The sequence below is a fragment of the Lipotes vexillifer genome, unplaced genomic scaffold, assembly GCF_000442215.2.
Source record: "Lipotes vexillifer unplaced genomic scaffold, Lipotes_vexillifer_v1.1 scaffold645, whole genome shotgun sequence".
Taxonomy (NCBI): Eukaryota; Metazoa; Chordata; class Mammalia; order Artiodactyla; family Lipotidae; genus Lipotes; species Lipotes vexillifer.
Genome location: NW_006777439.1, coordinates 1,702,375 through 1,727,593, shown reverse-complemented (window position 1 = coordinate 1,727,593; position 25,219 = coordinate 1,702,375). Strand labels below are relative to the sequence as shown.

Here is a 25,219-nt window from a genome sequence, read left to right as displayed (position 1 = left end):
CAGCTATAGTGTTTTTTTGTTTTTGTTATTTTAGCAAGTATTTTAGAGTTTGCAGTATGTATCTTTAATTTGTCATAGTTCATCTCAAGTAATATGATACCAGTTCTCACATAGTTTACGAATCAAACTACAGTGTACTTATGTTTCTCTCCTTCTGGCCTTTGTGCTATTGTTGTCATACATTTTGCTTATATATGTATTAGAAACCCCAGAAGAAATTACAGATATCCCCCACATTTTGAAAGTTCACTTTACACCACTTTGCTTTTATGAAAGACCTACATTAGTACCTGTTTTCACTAACTGAAAGAAATCGGAAGATGGTTTTCGCTTTTACAAAAAGGTGGAAAGCAAAAATAGCGTTTAGCGTTTGTTTTGCAGCAAGCTGTTATAGAGGCAGCGCACATCCTGAGCAGCAAGAGTGGCACCGCCAAGCTACTTCCCTGGGAACTACACTCAGCATCTCAGCATCAAGCCGCCATAGCTTTGAACTTTGTCTGTGAACATCTGTGTTTTATCTCAATTTATTTTGTGCATCCATTAGCAAGATGTATCCTAAGGTAATTGCTTCTTCACTTTATGCCATTTTGGCTTACAAAAGCTTTCATGGGAAATTTTGGACAGGAAGGGAAATCATGTATTACTTTTTCTTTCAGCCACTGATTATTTTTTAAAGTGATTTAAATAATAAATTTTATGTATTTACCCACATAGTAACCATTTCAGGTACTCCTCTTTCTTTTGTGTAGATCCAGCTTTCTGTCTGATGTCATTTTTCTTCTGCCTGAAGGACTTCTTTTAACATTTCTTGTAGTACAGTTCTGCTAGTGATGAATTCTTTCAGTTTTGTATGTCCAAAAAAAGCCTTCATTTTGCCTTCATTTTTAAAAGATGTTTTCATTAATACAGAGTTCTAATTTGATAGTTTTTCTTTCAGAACTTTAAAGATACTGTTTCACTGTCTTCTGGCTTGCTTATATTCTGATGAGAAATCTGTCATTCTTATCTCTGTTTCTCTGTATATAATGTATCTTTTTCTGACTGCTTTTTTTTTTTTTTTTCCAGTACACAGGCCTCTCACTGTTGTGGCCTTTCCCGTTGCGGAGCACAGGCTCCAGATGCACAGGCTCAGCGGCCATGGCTCACGGGCCCAGCCGCTCCACGGCATGTGGGATCTTCCTGGACTGGGGCATGAACCCGTGTCCCCTGCATCAGCAGGTGGACTCTCAACCACTGCGCCACAGCTGACTGCTTTTAAGATTTTCCCTCTATCACTGGTTTTAAGCATTTTGAGTATGCTGTGCCTTGGCACAATATTATTTATATTTCTTGTGCTTAGGGCTTGTTGATATTCTTGGGTCTGTGTGTTTGTATACAGTTTTCATCCAATTTGGAAAATTTTGTGCATTATTTCTTCAAATATATTTTTCTTTCCCTCTCTCTCCTCTTCTGAACTTCAGTTATATGTATACTAGGTGCTTGAGGTTGTTCCATGGCTCACTGATGATTTGTTCATTTAAAAATCTTTTTAGACTTTGTGTTTCATTTTGTATGGTTTCTGTTGCTCTGTCTTCAAGTTTACTAATTTTTTCTTGTAATGTCTAAACTGCTCTTCATTTCATCTGTGGATTTTTAAATCAAGATATTATAGATTTCATCTGTAGAGATTCAATTTGGATCTTTAAAATTTTTTTCATGTCTCTACTTAACATATTAAATCTTTCCTCTGGATTCTCAAGCATATGGAATATAGTCATAATAAGTGTTTTAGTATATTTGTCTATTAATGGTGTCATCTTTGTCATTTCTGGGTCACTTTTGATTGATTTTTCTCATATGGGTTGTATTTTCCTGCTAATTTGCATGTCTAATAATTTTTTTATCTGATGTCAGACATTGTAGATTTAACCTTATTGGGTACCAGATGTTTTCACATTCCTATACAAAGCTCCTCTGAATACTTATCCGATGACCTGTGAGTTATGAAGTTTTCCACCCTGGCTGGTGGGAACATGTGATATTTTTGTGAGCACTGGTAGCTTTAGTATTTTGGGGCAGTTATTTCTCTGTCTTCAGGTAGTCTTCCTCATAGGCATCTTTGGTGTTCTTGCTCTGTGCATTCTCTCCTCTCTGGTACTCTTTCCAGTGAACTCAACCTGTCTTGGCCTCCCCAGAGTTCCAGCTTTATCTCCTCAACTCAAGGAGACTGATGAACTTCACCTGGATTTACCCTGCCTGAGTTGCTACCTGGAAACTCTCTCCAGGCAACAGGTTGGGGGCAGTTGGCTGTTGGCAGTTGGCAGTGGGCTCATCTTATTTGCTTTTTGTCTTTCAGGGATCTTTATCTTGCATTGCCTTATATCCAGTGTCTTTAAAACCATTGCATCATATATTTTACACAGTATTTTAGTTGTTTTAGGTGGGAAGATTAAATCTGACCCTGGTTATTCTATTGTGGTACAAAGTGGAAGTCCCCTAGTTTATTATTACATAAACTTTTAAGAGTCTGAGCATTTTAAAAATTAATTTGTACAGAACTCAACATAGCTTTATTCCTTAATAGATTATGTTCCTGGTTCTAATATAGCACATGTATAAATATATTTTTTGTAGTGCAGTATTTTCAATGAAAATTTGAACACAGAGTTTAATAACAATATTATTTTTGTTTTGTTAAAATCATTTAAAAGTTCTGACAAGCATATTTAGTTTTTGGCAACTGAATTAAAGTTTAAATGTATTTTATACATATAAGTTATATATATATTTATTTATTTACTAGGTCTTCATCCTCCTGGTCCACCTTTAGCAAGACCTATTCTGCCCCGAGAACGAGGTGCTCTGGATAGAATTGTTGAATATTTAGTTGGTGATGGTCCACAGAACAGGTAATGTTTACTAGGGTGGTAGAAAAATGAAAATGAAGAAAAGTTTATTGGTTAGGGTATGTGTGTGTGCACATGCACTAGATGTTCTACAACTTTGTGGTTCTTGTTTCCTGATTTTAGAATGTAATGGAGTATTTTATAGCCCTGCAAAAGAGTACATATTCAGTTATTTTTCAGTAGTAGCTTAAAGTATCTAGATAAAACATTTAAAAATGTATTATATAGAACAGAAAAAATATTGTAACTCTGCTATGTTATAACCATACTGTAAGGTAATTTTTAGAGAAATTGAATCATTTCATTGACTCTTTTGAACTTGAAGAGCATGTAAATAGTGAAAAGTTGGTAGGTTGTAAGAAATGGAGTTTTATAAATGTGAGTACTGGACTTGATGGTGATAATTTTAATAACAGTGAGGATAATTTCATGTATTTGGCACTTACAGTTCCAAAATCCTTTCCCAGTTATTATCTTAATTGATCCTTATAATAACTCTAGGATTATAGGTATGATGTGAGCAGAGCAATTGTCATAGTATAGACTTTTAAGTAATTCTTAGGATATTCTTAGAGTAGATATTTGACAAGGTTATTGGTTAATATTATTGTTTTAATAAAGGGACTAGAATTTAATTTTAATGTAAAAAATTATGTTATTCAAAACAGATAGAATGTTGTTTGATAGGGCCAAGTATTTGTTGAGTACATATGCAGAGAACAGAAAGATTACATAAGTAGAAAATGCAGAAGATGTTTAAGTGTAACTGGGATAGATAAAGGAATCATGATGTATAGAAATTAACCTTTGGACTGGACTAAACAAAATTAAATTAATTTCTTTACTACAAGACATCTCAGAGGCTTTAATAATACTCACTGTGAATCTCTAAGAGGTTTCATCTTTTCCAGTCTTAATCTGACCACAGATTTGGGGTCTGTCATCCCCAGGAATATATGTTAGAAAACATGAAAATTTAAGTGTTCTGTTATCAAATATGTTTCTGCTTACTTAGTAAGAATATTTTCATTTGAGTGTTTCTTAGTTTATTTTTAATTTGATGTATAAATTATATTTTAAAATAGTTGAAATTTTGACTGTTAGCATGTTTAAAGAGTATTGTTTATTGTTTTATAAGTAATATCTAATCTACTATGACATGTTTAGCTATATTAAATGCTATGTACTGTGTACTTTAGCTGTGATGGCTAAAGTAGCCTCTCCCATGGGTTTTATCTGCATTTGTAACTTTTCTATTCATTTTTCCTTTTGGTGTAGGTATGCCCTTATATGTCAGCAGTGTTTTTCTCACAATGGCATGGCTTTGAAAGAAGAATTTGAATACATTGGTAAGAATTATTTGGCAGTTAGATTTAAATGTTTTAAATATTTCATTCTATGCCAATTCCCATGTAATGCCATTTTATTTTAGGTACTATTCTTTATATGTTGTTCAGGCATATTGTAGAACACAGAGCAAAGTAGGAAAGACAACTCGGGTTTTTTTCTTCATACAGTATACAGTTGTTCTCTTTTTTTTTTGCCATGCGGTACAGCATGTGAGATCTTAGTTCCCCGACCAGGGATCGAACCCACTTCCCCTGCACTGGAAGCACGGAGTCTTAACTACTGGACTGTCAGGGGAGTCCCTAGGCCAGTTGTTCTTAAACTTCACTGTGCATCAGAATCACATGAAGAGCTTTTAAAACTTGTGATGCCCAGGTCCCACCTACAAATAATCTGCTTTAATTGATCTGGGGTGGGGTCCAGGAATCAGCATTTTTTAAAGCTCCTCAGAATATTTTTATGTGCAGCTACTAGTACTTAAAAATATTGAACTAAATTAATTATGCTTCTCAAATATGACATACTACATTTTTTGGGTCAAGTGAGCAAAATTCTGGATTTTAAGATACCTAATGATTCCGGTGACTAGAAATGTAATTTCTGTAACACATTTAGATCATTATTAATATTGTTTTGCTATTAGTTAACCTGCTATGTAATTTATTATCTTTTCTGCTTTAAATTGATATTATAATTTTAATAATTAGAAAGTATGCTTTAAAATAAACTTTGGTTAGAACACCTGCCATAATATTATTAAAACCACGAGTAATTTCACAAGGGCTAAGTAACTTTTGAAGGTTTCTTTGACTGCTTGTAAAAGTAATCTTGAGAGTTACTTGATTAGTCCTTAAAATTTCTTTGGTTTTATTTGTTTTGTTTTGTTTTTTTAAATTCTCTGCAGCTTTTCGTTGTGCCTACTGTTTTTTCTTGAATCCTGCAAGAAAAACCAGACCCCAGGCTCCAAGACTTCCAGAGTTTAGTTTTGAGAAGGGGCAGACTTTGGAAGGCTCAAGCACAGTTGGTTCCTTGCCCTCAGGAAGTGTGATTTCATCAGAGAACCAGATCAGTGAAGGTATGAATATGTTAATTAAAAAGTTTTGTCTCTTAATAATGTTTTAGACAAGAATGGATCAGATTTTGCAGCATGAGTATATCAGCTGTTGTTCTGATACTGTGGCCTCCTGTGCAACTGGTATGATGTGTTTCAGTTTTTTTTGTTTTTTTTGCTTTTTTTTTGTGGTATGCGGGTCTCTCACTGTTGTGGCCTCTCCCGTTACGGAACACAGGCTCCAGATGCACAGGTTCAGCGGCCATGGCTCACGGGCCCAGCCGCTTCACGGCATGTGGGATCTTCCCAGACCGGGGCACGAACCCGTGTCCCCTGCATCGGCAGGCGGACTCTCAACCACTGCGCCACCAGGGAAGCCCCAGACAACCTTATTTTAGAGAAATTGAAGTTATCAGGATTCATTGAGTTTTAGAACTTATCTTTTAATTCTGTTTTAGGAATTCTTGAGGAAGTTTCATGAAAAAATGGAAAAGATGAGATGGAAGATCTGACTATTAATGGCCAGCTATTTCTTGTTTTTAATATTGGGTGAGGAGCTGCTTGTTAAGCAGCTCTGAATTATGAAGATTGCTAAAATTATGACAAAGGCCCTGATATTTTGGTGCTTTACCGGGTACAGAAAAAAAAAAATCCATTTGGGAAGTTTAGTTCACATAGTTTAAGTAGTAGTCAGTATGCATCTTTTTAACTTCTTGAAATTATCAGTTACATATATTTGATTTCTTTATAAAATCACTGAGTAGTAGAAAAAGTACTTGAACTGAGAATAATATATGAGGCAGTGAATTTTCATATATCTAAAGTTTAGTATGAAACTTTGAGTATCTTTTTTTTTTTTTAACTTCGAAGAATGGACCTAAAATATGTGTGTTGACTTGGGCTTGGCTTTTGGCTTACTAACAAATATCAAAATGAATTTGAATACAGATAGCCATGACAAGAGGCCTGTGTACTTCCAACACTGAATCAGTGCATTCGTCTTCTCCAAGTCTGCAACATCGACTCCAAACACAATATCAGATTTTTTCTTTTGCTTAAGTCATGCTCTGAGCTGCATGCTGTCACATGCAAATCATCTGCCTTGCCATTGCAAGCCTCTTGGAACTGAAAATTAAAGAATTCCGTACTGAGGATGCCTAGAGGAAAAATTGGATTACTTTCCATGAGTAACCTTGCTTATGAAAGCTAAAGTGAATATTTGAAAGCCAATAGTTGGGACAAAAGAAAAGTAAAAACAGCCAACAAAATAGATATCTTGATAATGAGTCCCATACTTTATATCTTCTGCTAAGGTCAAGATGCACAGTTAGCAAAACAACACCCAGCTATACCTTTCCTTCTCATCTAATCTAGGAGGAACAATACCCCAGATGTCTCATTTTCTGTCAGAAATCTCTGGAATGAAGTCTAACTGGCTCAGAGTCAACCCTAATAAGGTAACGTTAATAGGTGAAGACATTGAGGCAGGGTCTGACAGTTCCACAGTGCTAGAAACTGAAGAGATTCCATTTGGTTAAGATAGTCTGTAGAGTAGTAACTTCTTCATTCTTCTGTTTGGATTCATCAAAATGGCTATTATGAGCACCTTTTTACTTCTTTGCCTTTCCAGAAGACTGAAAATTTTTTCGAAGACTCCTGTCTCAACATTGTTGATACACAGTTATCAATTCCAAGCTGGATTCTATTAGTAAACGACAGGAAGTATTTCTGATGAATGGATGAAGCTGCATTCATTTGAATGCTGGTAGCATACCTTTATGATTAAATTGAATTATGAAGTAAGGAGAATATCATCTCAATCAGCTACTCTCTCTGCTGACAGCCAATGTGATTAAGTGCTTAGATTGCTGATTTCTACACTTTTGACATAGAAACTTGAGGTCTGAAAGAAAAACTTTCCTGTTTTAATATTTACATATTTTTAAAGTATTGAAATAGCTCCTTGAAATTGCATTACCAAATTTACAGATGGAACCAAAAGGTAGCTTTCTTCCATCTGAATTTTTTTTCAAAAAATATTCCACAACCATTTATATAAATCTAGAGTTAATAGAAGAAACCTTTTTTTTTTTCAATTTATGATGCAAGACTTTGAAATTAAGTTTTGTCTTGATCCTGCTACTGGAAGATTTTGCATTCAGGATGAGGCACAAGGCTTTTGAAATTTTTGGACCACTCTTTAGAACAACATATGAAACCTTGGAAAGTTTTCATCAAAGAAGGAGACCTAGAAGAAATTCCTCCCATTAATTGCTCATTTGAATTCCTAGTATTTTTTCTAGAACTGTGTATACAGATGCTTTGGTAATAGACTATTAGAGAAGGCAAGATATTAGGATTGTCATTTTATCTAAAAGCATACTAGATATGGTATGCCAAACTAATGAACTGGGTTTTGGTTCCTCGGTTTCTTTTACTGTGAAATGAATAGTACAGTAATATTTGAGTCTCTGCTAAGCCATGTTAAAGTGGGTTTATCAGTTTTGCTTTTTTTAAAAGTGTATTTTCCAAAATAACTGATACATAGCATTCTTTTTGTTAGATATGGTAATAATTAGACTACAAGGTTTCTACACTGTTAGTATTTTAGTAAAGTGATTTGGAGTTAGCATGTTTGAAAAATGTTAATATCGTTTTCATTGTTCAGTTATATTTGGCTAGATCTTATGTAATTATTTTAGTAGAATATAGCTTTTATTCAACTGGAAATAACTTGTTAATAATAAAACGCATGGCATCTATCAGTATTATCAAAAATAGTAATTAAAATTTATATAAGGTGAAATTTATCTTGATAATCTGATTTCTGCTCTTCCTTTCTTTTAAGCAATATACTGTTACCTAGGTTATGTTGAACTAGGGAAAATTCTATTTTTAGTATTGCTTATTATGATGCTCTAGGAAATTGAACTATTTGATAATATAAATTTTATTGAATTCTGTGTGTTTATCAGATCAAAAAAACTTATACCTTTATTTATATTTAGCTATGCATAGCTTACTCAAGATGTAAACTTGCCTGTAGTATGGTTTTCCATGTTTGTTTTAGACATATAGATCTTTTAGCCTTTTGATTCCCTTTTCTAAAACACCTTCACCTAATAGTTTTACATTATTACTTAATGATGACATTCTAAAGTCTCATCTAATGGGTTTGTTCACCAATGGTAAATAATTACACAACATTCTGTGTGTTAAAGATAAGCTGTTTTTTCATAGGTGGTTATCATTTATTTGAATTTTGTTCGTTGAACCGTTGAATTGAGTTTGGGGATGAAATTCATGTCTTTGATCCTTAAATATAAGTTGGCCATTTTTCTTAAGGCAGAAAAATCTTGCAAAAACTGTTTGTTTAAAATCTGTGAGTTCAAAGACAAATTGTCCATCTTAATTTAACAAATTTCCTTTGGGTAAGTTTTATAGTCTTTGCATATAGTAGGTACTGAGGTGTTAGCAAGGCAAAAAAAATTTTTAAGTTATTGTAAAAAGGAATAAGAAGTAAGAATCTAAATCACTAAAATATGAGGGGTTTTGGAAGGCATAATCTAAATAGAATCATGTATTTTGCTGTGGAAGTTATGTATTTCTTTTGGAGATACATGAAATTGTTTTGCTAGACCATTCTTTAATTTTCTTAGAAAGTTATTCTTTTAAGAGCTAGAGTAAAAACTTAAAGGTAAGGTGATCTTCTTAGATGTTTTTGCATGTGTGTGGTTTACAGGTGAGGCAGTGGGCCTCACTGTACAGTTACACTCAGTTTTACGAGTTTGAGCTCTGTCTAGCTGAACTGAAGCTTTGCCCAGACAAGTGGAAGCCAGTTGTTACAATTTTGTGGAAAAAGCTTCTCTCTCAAGGATATTGGGGTGGGAGTCGGGCAGGGGTAGGAGTCACGTAAGGAGCAAATCCCTTGGGTAATTTTTGTTTTATCACATTGTGATCTGTTGTTTTCTTGGTATTACAGATATCAAAGGTGATTTTTAAAATTTTCTTACAGATAGAATTAGGTCATTCATGTAACTTGCATCAATTTTAGTCTTAAACTGGTGCTGCACAGGGAGAGAGTAGGCCTGTTTTATTAGTGTGAACATAAAAGCTGGTTTCTCTTTTGGTATTTTATGCCCAAATATTGACATATACTGTAATGTATTTTATACCACCAAGCTATTTTAAACTTCACAGAAAAAATTCACTGTTTTTATTAGAATAGGCAAATGATACCCCCCCACACACAGAAATAAAGTAAGTACTTTTGGAATATATTTAATAAACTTGTTATAAAGCTCTGTGGTTTAGTTATTAAACTGATATGTAATTAATTCTCTGTTAATCTTACACACCTAGTTTACTTCAAGCTTATTGGGATGACCTCTCACAAAGTGGCATTGGCATCCAGACACTGAATATCTATGTCATTTAGACTAGCTGATATCTGCATTATAGATACTATGACACATATCAAATTTTTGTAGTGTTAACTGCTATTAAAATTACTTTTCTAAAAATTAACCTGGGGGAAGAAAAGTAGTCATTACTAGGCTTTTTGATTGTTCTCCAGCCCTACTCATAATTTCACCAGTTTTTAGTCTTCTATATATTTTTTGAAATACAGTGCAGTATTGATGAGCAAGTTTTGTATATAATGCTTTTTTCTAATTATGACAGCACATGGTATTTCTTAGAATTCACCTCTATAGACATTAAAAAGTTAAGTATTATAGTTCTTCTCTTTGTATTAACTACTTCTTTAAGATCCCAGAATTTTTAAATTAAATTGGATTTGACTGGGGATGTATCTGTTTCTGAAAATAGTTACATCACAGAGCTTTAATACGATAAATCATGAACTTTGATACCTCTCCTGTTTTTTTTTTTGTGTGTGTGTGTGTGTGTGGTATGCGGGTCTCTCACTGCTGTGGCCTCTCCTGCTACGGAGCACAGGCTCCGGACACGCAGGCTCAGCGGCCATGGCTGACGGGCCCAGCCACTCTGCGGCATGTGGGATCTTCCCGGACCGGGGCACGGACCCGTGTCCCCTGCATCGGCAGGCGGACTCTCAACCACTGCGCCACCAGGGAAGCCCATCCTCTCCTGTTTTAAGTTTAGTACTGAGGCAATCTGTCAAACAGAATATTACAAACTATGTGGGCCTGTGTTCACTTAAGCATGTTTATTGATGAGTCCTGAACTTTGAGCTTTTTGTTTTTTCATTTCATGTGACTTTATTGGAGAGCTTACTAAATTATAACCACTTGTAAAGTTCTTGGCAAGTAAGTATTGCTCTATGGCCAGAGAGTTGTGGAAAACCATGACTCTTAAAATTCTACTCTGGATAAATATGTGAAAGTAGAATTACAAATGGTTAGTGACTCCTGAAATTTTCCACGGAAGAGCTTGCTTGCCCTTATAGCAGAAATGATCTGTACATGTCCATAGAGTTTCATTTCACTTTCTGCTTTTTCTTTGAGCGCTGGAACATTCAAGTAACACAACTCAAATGACCTACTGCTTTTCTGCTTTGGATTTTTGTAAGATTCCAAGTGGTGCAGCAGTGCCATTTTAAGTTCCTTTTAAGATAAAACTAGCATTTTTGTGACATGTGAACATTCCTCACTACTTTTTGTGAGCATGTGAAATTTTCATACAGTAAAACCTCATTAACTTGGATGTCTCTAACTATGCAATTTTGGCCTTTTGTTCTATATATAAAAAGAGAGAGGGCTTCCCCTGGTGGCACAGTGGTTGAGAGTCCGCCTGCCAATGCAGGGGACACGGGTTCGTGCTCCGGTCCAGGAGGATCCCACATGCCGCAGAGCGGCTGGGCCCGTGAGCCATGGCCGCTGAGCCTGCGCATCCGGAGCCTGTGCTCCGCCACGGGAGAGGCCACAACAGTGAGAGGCCCGCGTACTGCAAAAAAAAAAAGAAAAGAGAGAAAGAAATTGTAATTAATGCTGTAAACGGGTCTAAGATATCTGTTTTAAATATAATTTAGAGAATATTTTTCGACTCTTGGCATAGAGTGTGTGATATATAGATAATTTGTATTTATTAAAACTGATATGATAAAACCATGAATTTGTAAGACCTCCATGTCAATATGTGTGCGTATAGCACATAATTTCTTTGCAAAACTATTAATTAATTTTATTTAGCAAAATTCTGGCCTGTACTGTGTAAGGAACAAAACCAGAACTTTTTACTATTGTAGAGTGACCTTTCCTCCAGATTTTTTGAATCAGTAACATTTGTAGTTTATTGCAAGGGATCTTCTGTGATGGTGTGAAAATCGGCTTATTTGCTTAGCCGATGTAGTTTAACCATATTCCTCCTAACAATAATATTAGTTGCTGTTTATTACAAAAACACAACAAAGAAACACCTCAAAGTTAGGTTTTTATCTTTGATTTGGAAATTGGGTGGCTCGAAGCTTTCTGCTCCTGTCATTCCCTTTCCTATCCCTTTCTATAAACTTTTAAGAATTAAAGTTGTTATTATTAAATTATTATTAAGAGATTTGAATTTAATGATACTCAAAAGAGAGTTTGAAGGGAGTAAGTTTTCAGGTAGGAACCAAGACCTTACTTGGCCTCCGCTGTGGAGACAGGGGCAAAAGACCCTTCCCTTTCTCTCCCTAGCATTCAAGGTATGTAGCATATTCTGACCCAGAGGTTTAAATCCTGAGGACTTGTCTTGCAGAGGGTTGAGGGAAGATTTGTCATGCCTTTGGAAAAGGTGGATCCAGACCTCCCCAGTCATGGATAATAGAGATGTAAATCAGTGTGGGAAATCACACCACTTACACACACACAAAGGTACACATTTACACATTGGTCACAGCGTTGCATGGACGTAAGGGAGACCAGTTCCTTCAGGAAACATAATCTGGGAGTTAATACATTTGCTTTTTTTGCTGGGATGTTGTCTTATAGCACATAATTCTGTTGGGACTTTGATATATTTGGACATTCAACTTTCAAATCCATCTTGAAGTTCTTAAATATTATGAAAGTTCATATATATCATGAACTATGGGTCGTTAGGTAAAAGTATGTTCATGGGTTTGTTTCCCCCGAATTTTTTTTTCCTTCATTCATACCAATTCATATATGGTATGCTGTAGGGAGTTAAGTACATATTTTTTTAAGATTTTAAGGTTAATGTTAGACCATTCTACTGTTTCTTAGTCCATGTTTGCATGTGCTTGTCTTATTTAGTAGTTTTAACATTTGGGTATACCTAAAGTCTTGACTCTTTATCTTTTCAGAATCTTTAGAAGAACAAGACATTCTAGATAACAGTACAGAGCAGACAGATGACAAAATACCGGATACAGAGCAGACAGACCCAGTGATTGAACAAGCATCTGGCACAGAGAAACCAGAGGAGAAGCAAGAAGAGACCGAGAATGAGGAAGCCTCAATGAATAAAGCCAAATCAGCAGTTCCCAGAGCTGATGCTATTCCTAATCCTGAACTAAGTGGAGAATCTTCGACAATGTAGTAAATGCTTCCACGTGCCTTCAACTGGATATTTGTAGTCTTGTTGATGTCAGTTACTGCTTTCTTAGGTGGTGCTTTCTTTTTATTTTCCCCCTCTAAAGACATGCTAGATGTCATCTGAATTTCAGATTGCCTAGCTATTTCAATATGTCAAAGTTATGTCTACTGGCTATTAAAATTAAAAGCAAGTGATATCAGTAAAGTAAAATCCTTTTTAATGTATAAAACCCACACTGTTTAGACAGGTTTTAGGTATTTTTTTCCATTCTAAATGTAAACAAATATGATAGCAGTTTTGTTTTTTATTTGTGACCTGTAAATACAACCCATTTTGACATAGGAAGAACTTTGGTTAGGAATAAGTTCTAATAGCGTTTGTTTTAAGGAATGAAACTCAATTAAGATTTTTAATACTACATCATTAAAATGGATAGAATTTTAACTCTTGAGATATTTTCCAGGGGGTAAAATGTCTATTTAGGCATTTATATTAAGAGCTATGAAAGTTATTACAGTAACAATATAAGCATTGGTATGAATTCTCAGTAAGAATGCAGTCGAACAGTCAAGTGCAGTTACTTTGGATGTCTCTTTTTTTGCACCTGGGCCAGAGGTACCTGATATATATAATTAGCTTATGTTTACATGTTAACATATAGGAACTATCTCTGCACTTAACTGTACTTGAATTTTGAGCATTATTTATATTTGTAAAATAATGATATTATAAGTGAATTTTGTGCTCTATTGTGTATTTTGTTAAGGAAAATAAAGATGACGTGGCAGCAATTTCTTTTTGTTAAATACCTAGACTTCTTCAGACAGTATCTTGGTGGCTGACATGGCTACCTGAAAAGTCTTAGGAGGAAAAGCTCACAATTCAATAAATCAATAGATTCTGTTAAGAGCAAATTATGATCTTTTTATTCAGACTTGTTGCCTTTCAAATTCAGAGAAATAGTGACATTTAGAGGTTCTAATCAGAGGTTAGATTTTTCTGATTCATGAAATCCTTAGGCCATTTGTAGTTTTTAACTTTGAGAGACATAGTTTTGTGAGAATAGGCAGTTAATTATAGTAGTTCATTGGATTTAGTATGTGTATTAAGGATTAACTGGGAAATTTTTTTGACCCAGAATAGTAATACTTGTACTTTAAGTACAGTGTTGTTAATTTTTCTCTCTTGCCTTTATCTCTCTTCTCTATTATTAAAAAAAATTGAAATCAAGTTATGCCAAAGGGAGGAATATATAGGAATGGTGTATATGGCAAGTATTTCTAAGTTGTACACAGTTTGTTAAAAATGTAGTAAAATACCATTTGTTATCATTTAAAAATTCATCTTTATGATTTAATATCTTATATCTGATAGGTATTTTTAAGGAACCTAAATCTGTTAATAGTCTGAGGCATCATGGTATAGTGACCAGAGTTTTCAAGATTACAGGACTGGGCTTAAATTCCAGCTCTTCAATCTTGGGCAAGTCAGCTGATCTCTCTGAGACTGTTTTTTCATCTGTAAAATTGGAAGAATAATACCTACTTTTTCAGGTATGGGGACAATTAAAAATAATTTATGTAGTGTGCCTAGCTCACTGCCTGATAATTAATAGATATTCAGTAAATGGTAGCATTTTATACTATTGATATCCTTGTGAAATATGGAAGGGCTATAAATTCTTCCTTTTGCAGATAAGGAAATGAAAAAACAATATGCACATATAATTCAGCTGTTCAAAATCAAGCCAAAGTTTTCTGCATCAGCTTTTCTTTATCATATACATGTATATAAATGCATAGGTTAAGGAAATAGGAACCTGAAACTGTGGAATATAATACTATAGAATATAGACACTCTCTTTTTTTTTTTTTTGATGAAGCCCATCAGATTTTTGTGCGTTATTGGCCCGTAACACTTTAGTAACACCTTGCTGAGTCTACTTGTTATAAAACATTCAAATTCTGATGTACATTACTAGAAAATGAGGAGTACCTCAGAGAAATATAATTTAATGATAGAATTAAGCAGATATTATGAGAAGTATCTATGGAAGAAGGTTAAAAGGTTAAAAGGTAAATTAATGCAACGGGTAACATACTGTAATCATATAGTACCCTTTAAAATAGAAAAGTTTATCCTGACATTCTAATAAACAGCTAATGGTTGAAAGAGTGGTAAAATGTCCTATTTCTGATTATTAAGACTAGTATAAATGAGGAAAAGCAAACTAATAAGTGCCGTTAGTTAGAGTGATCTTAACTTCCCTACTTACTAATGCTCAACAGGTCATCATCTAACTTTTTCTCACTATACCCTCAGCATAATCTACAGTCATGACCTGGCTTCTCTCTCCTTGGCTCTTCTCCCATTATGCTGCAGTCTCAGGGCCTCTTTCAGTTCTCTGACCAAGCTAAACCCTTTCCCATCTTAGGTCTCAGCTTAAATGTTCTTTCTTCAGAGAGATGCCCTCCCAAGCTCCGCATCTAAAGCTGGCCTCTGCCTTTTACTCTGTCATGTTACTTTATTATCATAGTGTGTAAGTATTTTATCTGTTTACTAGTTTACTGTATCTCTTCAAGACTTAGAGTCTGTGTGTGCAAGGCTCTTGTCTTATTTACCTCTGTTTCTCCAGGGCCTAGCACAATGTTTGACACATTTATTATGTGAATGAATAACTTTGTTGCTAAATCCAGTGAAAACTCTCAGTCCTTAACTTACTCCACTGCTTGGCAGTATTGGCGCTGTTGAGTACTTCCTTTAGTTTGAAACACTTTTTTCTTTTGGCTTTTGACTTCTCACACTATTGTTCTTATTCCTCTGGCCCCTTTCTCTCAGTGTCCTTTGCAGGCTTCTCTTCCCCTGCCCATCCTTTTTTTTTTTTTTTTTTTTTTGCTGTACGCGGGCCTCTCACTGCTGTGGCCTCTCCCGTTGCTGCGGAACACAGGCTCCAGACGTGCAGGCTCAGCGGTCACGGCTCACGGGCCCAGCCACTCCGCGGCATGTGGGATCTTCCCAGACCGGGGCACGAACCCGTGTCCCCTGCATCGGCAGGCAGACTCTCAACCACTGCGCCACCAGGGAAGCCCCCCCCTGCCCATCCTTTAAATGTTGGTGTTTCATACTTTTTACCTTGTCAGCATTTCTTCACTCTATGTATTCTCTCTCTAGAGGTTCTGGTCAACCCCAATGGATTTAATTACCATTTGTCTCTCTCATTCTCAGATCTTCACCCTTGATCTGTTTCCTTCACTTTAGAGCGATATATTCACCTGCCTGTTGGAATGTCTTTCTCAATCAATTTATTAAAAAATGAACACTTCAAACTTTCTGTGTTTCTCATCTCATCAAATAGTGCCACTATTCAAGCCAGAAACTAGAATCTGTTCACTCATTCCTTTACCCTTTTTCCTGTACCTTAACTGTCAATTTTTGTATCCTAAACATCTTTCAGTTATATTCTCATTTCTCCATCCCATTAACATTACTTAATGATAGTAAACATTTGCATTCTAACTATGTGCCAGTCAACATGCCAACTGTTGTATGAGTATTATTTTATTTGTTCTTTGGCAAGAATCCTGTGAGGATTTTTTCCTCTGGGTTATAGATGAGAAAACAGGTGTAGGGAGTAAGCAGCTTGGTAAGTGGAAAATCTGGGGTTTGAATGCAGCAAATGACTTCAGAAGTCTTACTTCTTATTACTGTTGTACTGCCTTCTATTTCAAGCCTCCTTCGTCTCAAAACTGTCACTTAACTGGTTTTCTCGTCTCCAGTCTTGCCCACAGCTATCTATTCTGTGCACTGTAGCTTGAAAGAGTTTTCACAATTGGAAAACAAATGTCATACCATTGCTTAAACCCTTTAATTATTCCTCATTGTTCTTGGAATGGGGTCCAAACTTACCATATGGCCCACAAAGCCTGTGTAGTTTTGCTCCTAGTTAACTCTGGCATTTCTCACCACAGCTACTGCCACTGTTCCTCTCCCCTTGTTCCCCCACGCTTTTAATGTAGCTATACTGTTTTCTGTGGTTTGCATATGCAGTTTTTTTTTCTCTAATCCCCCAGTCTCCTGGTACTTTTCTCTGCCTGGGGTATCTTCCCACTCACATAGATATGGGGACACTCAGTAAGTAGTAGTTGAATTCAATTGAAATAGTTCCAGTTAGAACCCAAGTTTAGAAATTTTGCTAATTATTGTTATTAAGCTTTGCCCTTTATTCTTGTAATTGGTCTTTCTCATTGTATGCATTAGACACAATCACTATTGTTTGGTGAACATAATTGAATCAGAAGAGCTACTGTTTCATGAGGTGGGGGGGAAGATTCTAATTATATAATGATTTTTTCATTAAATATTGTATGCTGAGTGTTGGAAATACTAAATGACTTATACAAAGTCATAGGGAGAGCTAGCACCTAAGCCAAGTCAGAACTCAGATCTCAGCTCTTAATGTAGGATGCTTTATATTAAACCACCATTTTTATACATTTTACACACCATTTATATACAATCAATATTGGTGTTAGAGATTAAGATTATTTAAAATATGTAACATGTTTACTTCTATTTCCAGCTGACAGTAACTACTTAACTATCTTAAAACTTTTTCCTTATTTTTTTTCCTATACCACTTTACAGTATTACTCTACGGTATTACCTATTGGCTTGTGTGGAGATCAGTTAGCGGAAGGGGCGAAGAATGAGGATAATTTATGGAATTATGGTAGCTATTTTGAAACAGTTATGGAGAACAGAGATGCTTTAGAAAATTGAAAGAAAAATAATGTGGTAAGTCATCTAGTGTAACTTCAATTCATTGTAAAAATTATAGAAGGGATTTAGATATAGTTTATGAACTCCCAAAGAGCTATTAAAAATAATAAAAGTACTTATGTAAAGATAGACCAAGATAGAGATAGTTGTGAATCAATGATCTGCTAAATCTTACAATTTGTAATTTGACCTGTTTCAAAGTTATTAAAGACCTAAATATATTAACTCTACCAAGTTAATAAGTAAAATGTGGACATAAAACAAACAGATTTTGTGTTGTTGCTGTTACTGCAAACAATTTTAATACAAGAAACTAGTGTCTTATTTTTAAACAATTCAGTGATAGAGCTTCAGTTTCTGTCTTGATTAAAACCAGTTGAGATAATCACACAACAACATGGTCAGAGCTGAAGAGGAACAGCTGCTAAAAAACAGGAACCCCAGTCAGTCTCTGTTCATGGTCACTTGGTCAGTTGACTTTATTATGCATAAAAAAAGATGGAAGCCAATGAGACTGGTTAACAAGTTTGCTGGTGACCTCCTTTGATTAATGTCCACAGATTCAGGCTCTGAGTTTGGAAAGATAAATATAGAAAAGTACATTTATGAGAATATAATCATAATAAAAATTAAAATGAGTACAGAATTAAACCTTATTAAATTGTATCAATCCATAAACTATTTATTTGTCTAATTTCTTTCCTCCTTAGAAACTAATCTACATTTTCTACTTTAATACTATTTAAAAATTCCTTTAAAAAATTGTTGCATTTATTGGATAGTAGATATCCCTCCAGTTACCTTTATCAGTTTGCCTTTGTATGAAACTTAGATTCCATTTAATTTCCCATTCTTTCTCCTTCAAAGGTCCTGTTATATGTAGTTTAATTTATACTACTCATGTAGTTTTAGGAGAAGAAAATACTATCCACTTGTATTATTTGATGTTTTTTAAAACCTAGAGTTTCTGCTTTATGCATTTTTCTCTTTTTAAAAAGATATTTATGCCTTCCTTTTTTTCCTTGGCAACACAGCTGATAGAATCTGGAAGGACTCTGAGAAGATTAAAAAGAGTTCTCAAAAATCTCCCTCATAAATTAGTTTTTTAAGTTCTTATTCCAGGATTATATGAGAATAGGCCAAATCTTCAACTGCCAAAGCCTTTTACCAGATCCCTGGCACTTGATTTAGGAAATGTGGGAAAAATCATTTATTTTTGTGGAAATAAATATTTCTATCTTAGTCTGATTTTGAAGGATAAAGAAAGTGGGGAATTAACATTTTTTTGAATACCTATTCTTGGTCAGGCACTGTGCTCTGGGTACTTTCATATACATTCCCTTACAGTCTGTGTGAGACTATGAGCTATGTGAGAGGATGGAATCCTGTCAAGCAGGGATTAAATTAATTTCCCAAAATCACTTAGTTTATGGATATTTTAAATGGAACTGGAACCTAGGATCTTTAAGTCCTGTCCTTTTCGCTACTACCTACAAGCCCTCTACTTCTTTTTCTTTGGTAACTGAAAGAAACAGACCCAGGCTCCTGGGTTTCTCATTTTTGTGATAACTCAGTTGTTACTTCTTCAGGGCAATCTTCTCTTAACCTAACACTTGTCAGACTTTCCACTCACACACACCCTCCCCTTGAAATTCTTTCATAATATTATCTTTTGCACCAGACTATGAACTCCTTGAAGGCAAGGACATGTCTGGTTTTGCTTATTATATTCCTAGTGCCTGGCGTATAGAAGAGATAATAAATTATCTGTTGAATGGTAGTATGCTTGCATGTACACACACACACAATGGGAAATACCACTGCAGTCTTAATGCAGATTTTATAGTGTGAAGAATTTTGCAAATCTCAAATTATTTGAATTATTGAGAAGGGAAAGGGCCAGAAAGCTTGTTTCTCACAATTTAGGAAAATTCCAATTGACACTTTTGTCTTTTTTTTTTTTAATACACTGTCCACATAGCTGTTGGAGTTTTCTAAAACACAGACTTTAAAAATTATTGTAAGGCTCCTTTGTGTATGGCCAACTCCTTAGGTGGCTTGTAAGCATGACTTCAGAATCTAAATCACTTTCCCGGCCTCGTCTCTCACTATTCTCCCTCGTGCTCTGACCACAGGTGAGTCTTTCATACCTCTGAGAGATGCCCTGCACTGATCTTGCATGACGCTACTCTTGTCAACTCTCATTTCTTTAAGAACTAACTCTGTAGTCTGAGTGATTTCCTCAGCCTTCCTAAGCAGTCACTTGCCTTTTGTTCCCATTGTACTTCATATACCAGGTGTAACTTGTAGTCTCCTGATGTTTGCCTCCCTCACTTGATTGTAAACACTGAAGAAAGGCCATGCTTCTCAGTTTTTATTTTCTCACTTTCTCTTCAAACAAAACAGCACAAATTAAAACAAAACTAAAACCTGGCATGGTCTCTGCTACATGTACGTTTAGAGAGTGGGTGATAGACCTGAGTTGATCAGCACTAGTGGTTGGTGTGCTACTTCCTTCTGAAACTCCTACAAATATAATAATTGGGGCTAGAAAGTGAGAAGGACTGGCTCAAGATACAAGAAAATGGAAACTGTGAGCACACTGAGGGTGGGGAGGATTCGTTTGTTTTGAATTCTTAATGCCTGATACAGATGCTCAATAACTGCGAATGAACAGACCTGAAGAAGGCCTAAGAACTGGTGTGCTGGGGGGGACCACAGTGTCTTCCTTGACTCATGCGAGTCCATTATTTGGGTGTGATTTCTAAATTGTATGTATAATTTGTGTTCTTTAGCAAACTCCCATTCTTGAAGCTCCCTTATACTCCCCCCACCCCTGATCCCATATTTTACTTACCTGTGGAATGGGGTTTTTAAAAATACCTTGTTTTGGACTTCCCTGGTGGCGCAGTGGTTGAGAGTCCGCCTGCCGATGCAGGGGACACGGGTTCGTGCCCCGGTCCGGGAAGATCCCACATGCCGCGGAGCGGCTGGGCCCGTAAGCCATGGCCGCTGAGCCTGCGCGTCCGGAGCTTGTGCTCCGCAACGGGAGAGGCCACAACAGTGAGAGGCCCGCATACCGCAAAAAAAAAAAATTAAAAAAAAATAATAATAAAAATACCTTGTTTTTATGTTTATTTTTATTCATTATCTCATTTCTGACCATTTAATGTTGCAACTGACATTAAGTTAGGAATTTTCTGGATTAAGTTGCTTTTTGGACATTGGTGGAGCATGGACACACACACACACACGCACACACGCACTCTCTATATACATATATATATAATTTAAGAATATTTCCTCTTTCAATATATAAGCTATAGGAATTCAGACCTTAAAATTGAGTATTTTCGTCAAAAAATCATTAGAGGCAAAGTTTGCAGTACATGGCAAGTATAATTAAAACTTACATTAGTGTGGTATATTTTATGAATTATAGTCAGCTATGTTATTTTTTTCTGAAAGTGAGAAAGGCTACTTGTGCCTTATTGTCTATAGCAAGAATTCTAAAGGCTTGGCCTACCTGCCAAGAGTTGACATATTTTATTAAATTATAGTGGTATGCTTAAAAAAAAAACCTTTTCCTAGGAACAAGAAGGAATCAAATTTTGGAGTGAATTTGTATTCTCAATTATGAGTGTTCATACAGCCAAAGAGTACATGAGTTTTCAGTATAGGATGTTGTGAATTTTATAAAATAATCTAACCTGAGAATTGGCTGAAATAAAATTGATATGCTTGAAACATGTTTTGGGTGGAGGTTGTGTACTTTTCAGAATGATTTTTTTTTTCTTTTGATTTTTGAAGACCTGGATTCTTTTTGTATCTTTGTATGATCTTTCTTCTCTTCGATAAGGCAGCCTCCTGTAGTTGGGCTTGATGGAATTAAATGGCGTTTTATTTATTTAAAGAAAGCCACAATCCTTACTGAAGAGTGGGGATTCTTCCTTCCCTGCTGTCTGATGCCCCACCCTGCCACACCTCCTCCCCTCCCCCAACCAGCATAGGCAAGAGCAGCAGCTGTTTAGGTTTTAGGAGATTCTGATAAGACCAATTTCTCCTATCAGCAACCAATTGTAAGCAATAGTTTGAAGCAAGCATGAATGTTCAGCACTCCTTTTAGGTCAGGATGGCACAGGACTACTAAATTGGACAGTAGTGTTGTGTGTTTGGAGCAGGAAGAGGAGAAGGGGAGCAGATGACTTGCCTTCTAATGAAGAAGTGGAATTCAGGGCTACTGTGTTGCAGATGAGTAACAAGAGGTATGGCAGCCAACACTTCTGTTTTTAACAGTGTCTCCAATAGACATGTAAACAATTCAATTTGTGCATTATGGGTTTTATTGTCTCTAAAGGGTGATTTATGTCCTTATCTCTGCATAATTGTCCACAAGATACTGCCCTCTATCAGAGGGCCTGTGCTAAGTTTTTAGACCTTTGTCTTCATTAGTACAGCAATTTTAGCTTGTGATCATTGTACTAGACCTCACTGATAAGCTAAGACACTGCGAGGTTCATGGTGCTGATATCTAACCTCGCCACTGTCTTCTTGACCCTTCTGCTTCCGAAACATGGGCCACTTTTTTTTTTTAAACCCAAGGTAGAACTTCATCTATTTTTCACACATTGTGGGCAGTTTAAAGGTTGGTCAGAATCAAATATTGTGCTTTCAGGTTTGATAATGTATGAGTACAGAAGGATGACCTTTGATACATGGTCATACATCAACATGACATGAGCAGTAAATGCAGCAGTTACCTTTACTACATTGAACTGGTGCTTTAGTTTTCATCTTCAGAGCAATTATTGCAAAAACAACAAAAATACATTTAAGTTCTTATTATAACATTTGTAAAGTTAAGTGTCTTTTGAAAACAGTCCTAATTTATGCACTTATTTTCAACATGAGTTTGGTTTTCATAAGATGCAATAGTTCACTATCAAAAGATGTTGTTGACATAACATTAGGTAGGTTTGTTGTAAAGCTACTTTGTGTTTTATAAATAGGTTATTTTTCGAAAGGATTAAATGCTGGTTCTGTACAAGAGTTTTACCATTTGTAGTTTAAAATGTATTGAAGTCTGTGCCCAGTGGTCATCTAAAGGAATATTTAGTGAGGATAAGGATCTTTGTGATCACACACAGCTGCATGTAGCTTCTCCCACTGTCTAAGGGATTGTTGCCCCAGGGTGTTAATTTATATATTCATTTCTCCTTTGATGAGTGCCTTCTGTGTGTCAGGCACTGGAGATATAAAATGAGTGAGACATGGACCCTACTCTCAGGGAGTTCATAGTCTACTAGGTGGTTATTCTAATAGGTCAGTTCTATCTTAGGAAGTCCAAGATGAAAAAGCATTAAGTTGACTTAGTAAGTCCTAAGTGAAATGTACATGGGACTTAAAAAGTCAGGAGACCAGGCTTGCATTTTGACTCTGCCACTTTCCAGCAGTATGACCTTGTGCGGAAGTTAGGTAACCTCTCTGAACCTTGGTTTCCTTGACCATAGAAAATGATATGTAGTACACAGAGCTGCTGTGAAAAGTAAATATGGAAAGTCTAGGCCAAGTCTGGACTAGAATGGGAAACTTCCTTGTCTACTTCCCATCCTTCCTTTATCTCCCTTTACACCTCTCAGCCTGCTTACTATTTCTCTATAAATTCTTCTCTTTCTGGCGTAGAGGTTAACAGGGATTCAGGGAGTCCAAGGACCTCTGGAAATTTTCTGCAGAATTTTATATGTGTGCATGCACATTTTTCCATGAAGAGAATACATAGCTCTCATCTAATTTTCTAAGGGGACCATGAGTCAGTAGAGCAGGAACTCGTAGCTGTCTTCTAGGAGAATAGCTAACTATCAAAGATACCAGTTAACATTACTGCAATATTTAAATTAATGATGTTAAAAAAAACACAATTGACGGGCTTCCCTGGTGGCGCAGTGGTCGAGAGTCCCTCTGCCCATGCAGGGGACGCGGGTTCGTGCCCCGTCCGGGAGGATCCCAAGTGCCGCGGAGCGGCTGGGCCTGCGCGTCCGGAGCCTGTGCTCCGCAAAGGAAGAGGCCCCAGCAGTGAGGGGCCCGCATACCGAAAAACAACAACAAGAACAAGAAAACCCACAATTGAATCTCAAGTACCTTTTCTTTGGGCATTAAAGAACCCATCAAATTATCCCCATGGCCAGAAGCTATATGCCAGGTACAAAGCAGCAATGGCCCCAGCAGTGGCAAAATTAGTATAAAAAAGGAACTATAGTTTAGTGTGTGGGTCTTGAATGTTTTTAGATTGCTGATAGCTTTATCAGTGATCACTTTTAGACGGGAGAATTGCTTAAAACTCGACAGTGTTAGTGAGATTAGTGAGATTGCATTTTGAAAATAAGGTAGGGGTATTGTAAAGAATCCCAAAGTATTTTACTGGATTTGGACGTTATAAATGTTAAAAGTCTCACCACCCTCCCCCCAACCCCCTACTTGTTCCCTCCCCATAACCCAGGAACTTCTGCTTATGCAATGATGTCATAAAATTAGTTTTTTTCACCAATACTTGTCTATTTCTCTCTTGGTTTTTAATATAAGAAATCTAAAGCACAATGATAAAAATTTTAGAAGCTATTTCACTGCATTCTATCATTGTAATGCATTAACTGCTTTCTCTTCCTTGGGTTCCCTTTCAGTCTTTAGTCCTTTTAGCTTACATGCTTTATAAATTGATAGGTACACAGTTGTATTCTTAAACCAAACTGTGTCTGAGCAAGGTGGTCTGTGTGGGGTCCCACTTGCCTCCTGTAGCTTCTCTCACATGAACTGTCATCAAAATCGTGAGTCAATTACTGACCGTTCCATAGCACCTGAAGCTATGGGCATCTGGTCACTGGGAAGAGGTTTGAACCCTAACTTTTATAAACCACGAAGCAGCTGTCAAGTGGTAATGAGTTTTTTCCCCTTACACTCAGGCAAACGCAGGCCGAACGCTTGAATGCCTGGTCTCCCTCCTTCCCCTAGTAGCTCCTCTTCCATTTCTCCTTCAGAATATACCTTAAGTTTGAGTTTGTACATTTGCCTCGTAGGTCTAAACCTGTTGCATTGTGAAATGAAGTTCATCACAGAATTATTTATGATAATGAAAAACATAGATGATCAAAATGCTCAGAAGTGGGTAAGTATTTAAATAATGCATTTAAATATTTTTGAAGTATTTTTAATAATGTGAGAAAATGCTGAAGATTTAATATTAAGAGAAAAGTGGATATGAGGTTACATGGTATATATAGTCTAGTCTCATATACAAGGATGTGGAGATAAATCTATATATAAATATAGATCTATCTACAAATATATAGATATATGAGAGAGAAGAATTTATAAAAATATAATAATATAACAAATGTTATAAAAATATAAGAAATTTTAACTAATTATAGTTGGGTTGTAGTATACGTGTTACTTTGTTTTTTCACCTTTTCCCCCTGTACTTTGAATATCAAGAATGTGCATTACTTTTTAGCAAGTCTAATTTTTAAAGTAAAAAATTAAAAATCTAGAATAATGAGCTACAACAAATCACTGTGTTACAGGAAGATTTCTAAATTCAAATTAATAGTTCAGTTATTTCCAAATTCAGAACATTTTCGTATATGCA

The 25,219-nt window shown here is 35.8% G+C and overlaps 1 protein-coding gene across 3 annotated transcripts in view; it reads left to right on the top strand.

The window, feature by feature from the left end:
- Nucleotides 1–12,852, top strand: part of LNPK (lunapark, ER junction formation factor) — an 83,338-nt gene extending 70,486 nt beyond the window's left edge. Inside the window, exons 9-12 of one of the 3 annotated variants that reach the window (XM_007451082.1) lie at nt 2,783–2,888; nt 4,164–4,234; nt 5,137–5,307; nt 12,566–12,852. In XM_007451082.1, the coding sequence (XP_007451144.1) occupies nt 2,783–2,888; nt 4,164–4,234; nt 5,137–5,307; nt 12,566–12,801 (584 nt within the window). In that variant the 3' untranslated portion in view covers nt 12,802–12,852. Of the gene's footprint in view, nt 1–2,782; nt 2,889–4,163; nt 4,235–5,136; nt 5,308–6,231; nt 6,528–12,565 lie in introns of those variants that run through there. The other 2 variants (XM_007451080.1, XM_007451081.1) reach the window with 2 other exon arrangements.
- The last annotated feature ends 12,367 nt before the right edge of the window (nt 12,853–25,219 follow it).